We start from the raw sequence: 7,273 nt of genomic DNA, 5'->3' as shown, positions 1-7,273 counted from the left end.
TAAAAAAATTCACAAGAATTGTATTGCACAAAAATGTTTTAGCAATATCATTTTTTTAACAAATTATAAGAAACTAATATCCCATAAAATAAATGGACGATTACACAACATGTAATAAATTGACTAATTATGAATTACGCATGATTTGTATTTATTTTATTAGTGATGCTATGGAGATTGACTTTATAGTGACAAGACGTAATTAATTGATTTAAATAAAAAATTAGGAAGAGAAATTATTCTCGGGAATAAAAATTTTGTGCAATTACTAAACACATTCTAATTTTCTAAAACTCGTCGAGAGAACATAATTATAAAAAATCAATTCTGAACATAGTTGATGTTTTATATTAGAATTATTGAACCGGGACCCTTGGTATTCCTACTTGTGGTTGGCTGGCTTTACACGAAAAGGGTTTCGTTTAGTGCAAGAATTAAAATAGACAGAATAACCACTTAGAGAAATTCTAAAGTTTCATATATTTAGATCAATAGAATAATGGTTATAAAAGCATACCCTCATATTTATCAAAGATTCACTTTACTATAATACCGACCTATGTTCATATGAACATGTTATTTTTTTTTTTCCAACATGGTAAATCGGTTCCTGTTCCAAAATGTTAGAATCGAGAATCGGGCCAAAGCACAAATTTAAAAAGTAGTAGCGTTGGCCATAGGGGTGATGGATGAGAGGTAGCGGAAGGTAGCTAAGCATTTCAGGGATTAGAACATGTAATCCCTTCTCTTTTGCCAACCAAAAAAAAAAATTACACAATGAACCAAATTCATTAAATACTTAAACTAAAAAAAATTCATTATATAAATTTTGAAAAGGAAAATCTACATTTTTTGCGGCAAGAAACAAAAGCAAATTGTCTTTAAGTCGAACAATATCATTGGTTCACTCTCTCAAATTACTAGAATAGAGCAAGCTCAAATCAGCTTTTTCGTTCCTCCTAACTTTCTCGTTCTGCTTCAGCAATGTGTGGAGTTGCTACTGTGGCTGACTTCACAACCCGACTAGAGATCCCGCAGTTCATTCTCATCAGTTTTCTTTTTTCTGACGAAGCCCCATAACCTTTTTTTTTTTTCTTTTTTTTCTCTTGAACCTTGTTTAATGTTTCTTTTATATTGCCCAAAAACACCAATCATATATAACATCTTTACACAAATCATTTCAGAATTTCTTTCCTAATTTTTTGATGACCTTTGGCTTCAATTGATTACAGAAACGAAAAAAAAAAAAAAAAATTGAAAAAAATTCCTGCCCCTCTCTCGTTCTCTGTCGCTGTCTCTTGTTATTTTAGAGTAGAGAGCATAGAGACGACAACATCGGCACGCGTCCGAGAGAACCACGGAGGCAGCAGTTCCCCTCTCCCCTCTCTCCCTCTCTCGCACGCTTCGTCGAGAAAGAGTCGAGGCGCATCAACGCAGGCGAAACGAGCAAGCCTGGCAAAAAAGCGAAAAACGCCCCTTTCTCTCACCGGCAACCATGGACGTTGATCCTCGTCGATACGAACACGTCGTGAGTTTCGATTTTTCTTCCTTTCCTTCTGAATATTTGTCTGATGCCAAATCTCGGTGTCCCTTTACCTCCCTCTCTCTCTTGATGGCGCGATTATCGGCTGCGGTTCAAATTACGATGTGTGGTGTTCTCATCCGTCGATATTGCTTTGGTAGTTCTAGTTTTTATTCAACTGAGATTGCTGCTCAATCTGACTATTTTTCCTCGCCAAGTTGCTTGCTAAATTACTGATGTTTCACGCTATGATTTTATGGGGTTCATGTTGAAACTTGAGATTCTATTTGGGGAAAAGTGTGTAAAACAAATCCTTTGTTTTACCTTTGTATGCTAAGTGTTGGTTTGAAAGCCACGGAGTATGATACGGTTGGTTTAATTGGAACTGTGCGTGAGAGGTTAACATAGGAAGCTCTATTAGGACGTATATAATGATGAAATCAAGAGGATAAACAATTCCATATTTCTGGGCGCTCCATTTCAAAAGCCTGCTGGTTCTTAGTGAGCTGCTTTCTGTTTCATGTGCGATAGGATTGGATTGCCCCTGGATGACATGATAATCTTTAACTCGAAACAAGGACTTTCGAATGCAAATAAAGACTGCTACTTCATTTTGCTTTATGTTTTAGCTCTCGGTATGTGGGCATTGATACCGATAGTTCTGTAACTTTTGTGGTTGTCATAGATCTATATTTTCCCATGTGTCTGAATAATGGTTCTCTAATAGTCCCATAACTTACGTTGTGACAATACCATTTTCTCTTGATAAAGATGAAGCAACACATGACTTTTGGGTTCTTGGCTAAAAGTTTCATGGGAAGTTTTGAATTATTTGACTTTCAGCTTACTTATTCGTACTTTTTGCACTTGTGCATTTTGCAGACTATTAACGAGGATGACATACACGATGTTGTTCTTTCATATCTTGTGCATAATTGCTTCAAAGAAACTGTTGAATCACTCACCACCTGTACGGGGATGAAGCAGCCAGCTGGTTGTCTTGAGGACATGGAAAAAAGAAAAAGTATGTAGTTCATCGATGAGTAGGAGATAATTGCTTTGTTGAACTGCCCTGTGTTGTAGACCATTTAAGTCTGATGCTATGCAAATGCCTCTCTTGAGCGTAAGCTTGCATGTGTCCCACAATGCTGGTTAAGTTTGTCTTGTTAGAGTTGCATATAGGATGCTTGGTTATGTTCTGACGGGTATATTTTATCTTAGTGGCTAAGAAAATTAGTCCCAGGGCCTTTTGATGCTCAGTTAGCTGTATAGAATCTTGGTCTTACATGGGCACGATCTTCCAAAGTGTAGGCAGAACTGTTGTTCATCCATTTGTTATGTTTTTTTAATAGATTGGTCTTGATTTGACTGATAGGTTTTCTCAGATGGCAGGATTTGTTCATTGAGTTCCACTACTCTTATGGACTTGCAAAGCAATGATTTTTGAGTCCCAGTATTTACTTGAATACGGTTTAATGGATGCTTGTTGGTTGGAATGTTTATAAATAGGAATTTTTCACTTTGCTTTGGAGGGTAATGCTCTCAAGGCCATCGATCTGACTGAGGAGCTGGCTCCTGACCTGTTGGAGAAAAATTCGGACTTGCATTTCGATCTTCTATCCCTTCATTTTGTCAAGCTTGTCTGCTCCAGGAGATGGTGAGCTACATTTTCCTGGTTTCTGGAGACATGAGTTGAACCCTCTTCTGATTCAAAATTATCTTTTCTGGGCAGCACAGAAGCTCTTGAGTTTGCTCAGTCCAAATTGGCTCCTTTCGGGAAGGAATATGTTGGAAAGCTAGAAGTATGTTCAGTCTCGTGTGAATCACTTTAAACCTATACATATTCAGTATATCACATGGCTGAATAAGAGAAAATTGCCATGGCTGCAGGACTTCATGGCTTTGCTTGCTTATGAGGAGCCTGAAAAATCACCAATGTTTCATCTTCTCAGCCTGGACTACAGGCAGCTTGTTGCTGATAGCTTAAATCGAGCAATCCTTGGTCTGTTCCTAATTTGTCTTACTTTACAGTGCTTGCTGAGCTATATTGCCCAAATATAGGTTTAGTTGCTACTGCGTTACACTAATATTTTCCTGTGTGAATATTGCTTCTTATATGATTTTCACTCTGTATGTAACATCGTTCAGAAGCTGACCTCATTACTTGTGGCCTTGTATTTTTTTCCAGCACATGCAAACCAGCCAAGTCACTCTGCGCTGGAAAGGCTGATACAACAGATGATGGTGGTTAGGCAACTTTTAAGTCAAGAGCATGGCAAGGTAATTTTGTGTTTAGAAGTTCAAAATTTTTTGGGGTAAATCATGAGGAATTCTTGGTACTTTGGCTTATTTATGGAGTCCCCCTTTCATTTTTGTAGAATAACCCCATTTGTACAGTGTTTCCTTTTGACATGTTTTCAATGGTTTGATGTCCAGAAAATTATAAGTGTTATGACACATCAGCAAATCTTGGCTGAAAATCCATATGACCACCCTTGTTATATGAGATTTTGGATAGAAGCAGACTTGGTGCATTAGAGTGAACATAAAATTCAACTTTCTAATGTTTTGCTTACATCTAAAGGGCTTGAAGCAATTTTTTGGCCAAAATTGCTATTGTGTCGTGCTGTGTAGGATTTTCCATTATAAAAACGTTAAAATCTGTTAGAGGGGGTTGTCATACAAATTTGAATAGACCAAGGGGTTTTACAGATGTACAGGTACAGGGTCAGTTCATAACTAAGCCAAAGTGCCGCGTGGTGGGTGTCCAAACACTTTGCACAATTTTTAAAGCATCTAGTTTTTGCGCAAGTCATTTACTCATTCTCTGCTAGTATTTACTGTTACTTAAACAGTTGTGTCTCACCTCAATCTCAAACTAAAATGACACGACATCCTTCTACTTGAAGGTTGAAGCCTTTGAATGTAACCAATCTTAACTGACCTCAAAAGTAACTAGAGCCTACAATAAATTAAACTGGTGACACGGTCCAGAGTACCACCAACACCAAAGGATTATATACATACTAGAACGAGATGAATTACCCTGAATTGCACAGTATGCTTTCCACCTGTGAGCTCCATAGTCGCAAACCAAGCCTACAACCAAGGAGAAGTGAGCAACAAAACCCCAGCTGAGCAAGTGGCACTTGTCGGAATATATTTTATGTGAAGAAAAATTTAAAATAATTTTGAAATGCAATATCTGCAGTAATTATAATGAGCATCTTTTAACTTATATAGTTCCAATCTAATTTTCCAGAGTTATCTACTCGTATCATTTCATTTCAATAACATCCATATCTAAACATCAGTAATTGAGTCAATCCACTGATCTTATTTTAAATAGTCAAATCCATTATGAGTCTATAGTTCAATGTTGTGTGCTATGTGCCATCGTCTGATGACAAGGCCTTGATCAAATACCAACTAAAATGGTATGCATACCCTATTTCTTTCTATTGGGGCCGGGGGAGGGTGAAATTTGCCATAAATCATAGCATATCCATATTTGCAATGATTATTTGGAGAAACTCAGGAAATATGCTGTATCTTGGGAAATGAGGTTTGATCCTGTGTGGAAGACCTTTAGAATTGTGTATTGTGGCTAACATTTTTAGTAGGACATGATTAAGATAAATGTGAATGTTATGCTCATACTCATGTCCAAGATGCTGTGCTATTGCTTTTCATGGTGACATTATTTGGTAGAATATGCAAGATTAGTCTGTTTTCCTGACATTATTGATATGTGGCTTTCTAGGATACGTTTCTGCCATTTTCTTTGAGGGATTTTTTGAAAAGCTAGTGGCAATGCCTTCAGAGCACGGCGGATGTAGTTAAGATTATTTTGCAGATTTTCCACACTGAAATTTATGAAGGGTCTGGTTCATGATGGAAAAGAGTTCTCTTTTCTTGCCTGTTACATCTGAAAAGTGGCTGAGCATGGTGTATTAGCGAGCTCTTCCTGCATTTACCAAGTTATTCTTCTCTTGGTTGGCTGCGAGGGATGGTTCTCAAAGTTATGCCAAAGTCCATGTCTTCATCAGTGGTTGGTTGATCAGTTTGTGTACAGTGTGGTAGCTTACCTGAATTAAGACCCTTGGATTACAAGCTCTTGTCTTCGCTCACACTGGTTTGCACCATGAATCTCTGCTTTACACTTCAAGTCACAAGTCGCAACCATCTCTTGGTGCTATGATAGAGGGAAACACATTAAAAGGAGAAAGAAAGCTCCCTGATATCTTCTTTGCTGCCGGGGGAGCTTTTGTGTTTGGTATGACTCAGATTGGCCAGGGTCATCCAATATTCAGTAAACATGTACTTTCTGCTTTTTCTAGTGACCATAAGCAGTCATGTGATCTTCCCTGGTGTAAAACTTCTGGAATATTGATTTATTTGTTAGATTTTGCTGCTTGTGCATGATTAAACCTTCTTGCTCATTTGTTCATTAGACTTTTAAACCTTCTGCATGGGATGATAATTTTCACTTGATTTGTCGTATTTTGTTTGTGGTAATTCAAGCATTCTTCATTATTAGGATTAGGCATTCCTTGAAGTGGTATGGTGCACCTTTTCTTTGTTACAGTTTAAGTTTGTATATGAATATAAAGAGAGTCAGCTCTCTATTTCGGCCCAAGAAAAGGTCCAGTACTGAATAGATTTGCCATATTTTTCAGCTAGTCTTTTCTCAATGTCGTTTGCCTTAGATATTTGTACGTTATAATGAGATTAGGGGCTTATGCTCCTCAGCCTAAGGTTCGTAAGTCATGAGCTCAGGGTGAAATTTGTGAGGCACAACCGTAGGCTAGTGAGCCTCAGTTGGAAGCTCAGGAGTCACAAACTGCAGTAAGACCTGTTGATGCATGCCGTGCTCTCTCATGGTCTGTAAGGAATGGTTCTTGTTGAGTTCAAACCTGTGTAGAAGTGTTCCTCCAAAAATGGTTAGTCGACAAGCTCAGTATGGTTGGTAGCTTTCCTAAAATCAAAGACCCTATGAGAAGAAGTTATCGTTGAATGATTGTAACTTGATTTTCTTTCTCTGTTCATTTTATATCTAGAGAATGAAATTTCATTCTAATATGCATTAACATAATTTGCAACTTCAAATGATTTATTTATTAAGTTTTCCTGCTATATTCCTGCTCCTAAACAATTCTTGGCATGTGCTACTAGGAAATGTTTAGATTTTTGGACGATCACGTGGTGAGAGGATGAGATTTTATGGGGTATTTAAGTCGTCGCCATCTGATAATGTCATTGTCCGTGAGTTAATGATTATGATATGTTTGTTGATCTCATTGATTTGTCAGAAGGCGGGGTGGGGAAGAAGAGGAAGAAGGTAATATAGTGAGAACTCGTTGGTCTCGTGTCCTGGAATTATTAATCATCTGAAGTTGTTAACGATAAGAGTTGTGGAGTTTGATAGAGATAAGTAATATTAAAGCTCAGAGAATTTACTGCTTATGATATACATATAACTTCCATTCCTAGACTCTTGCAATATATTTGGGGCAATATTTTTTGTTATTATAACCCTGAAGCTTGTAACTCTTGTAACTTGGATACTTCTATTGATAGTTAAGAGATTGCCTATTGTGGTATTGTGGTTTCTCTCCCTTTCCGATTTTGATGAGTTTTTCACATAAAAATTGCTTGTATTCTTCTCTATTTTTTCTCTTCAAAGATTCGAGTTCTTAACAACTGGTATTAAAGCGTGGTTTGGAAAAATAGTGAGAGCCACAAATATGG

At 37.3% G+C, this 7,273-nt stretch overlaps 1 protein-coding gene across 1 annotated transcript; it reads left to right on the top strand.

Moving 5' to 3' along the window:
* The first annotated feature begins 1,329 nt into the window (after nt 1–1,329).
* LOC115727683 (glucose-induced degradation protein 8 homolog) lies at nt 1,330–6,080 on the top strand. The gene is made up of 7 exons (XM_030657944.2): nt 1,330–1,528; nt 2,405–2,546; nt 3,032–3,179; nt 3,255–3,324; nt 3,413–3,524; nt 3,711–3,802; nt 5,286–6,080. Exons 1-7 carry the CDS (start codon nt 1,496–1,498, stop codon nt 5,328–5,330), a joined length of 642 nt encoding a protein of 213 aa, XP_030513804.1. The 5' UTR covers nt 1,330–1,495; the 3' UTR covers nt 5,331–6,080.
* The last annotated feature ends 1,193 nt before the right edge of the window (nt 6,081–7,273 follow it).

This window comes from Rhodamnia argentea, chromosome 2 (genome assembly GCF_020921035.1).
Source record: "Rhodamnia argentea isolate NSW1041297 chromosome 2, ASM2092103v1, whole genome shotgun sequence".
Classification (NCBI taxonomy): domain Eukaryota; kingdom Viridiplantae; phylum Streptophyta; class Magnoliopsida; order Myrtales; family Myrtaceae; genus Rhodamnia; species Rhodamnia argentea.
The sequence above is the reverse complement of the archived record's forward strand: the minus strand, read 5'-3'. Positions and strand labels throughout refer to the sequence as shown.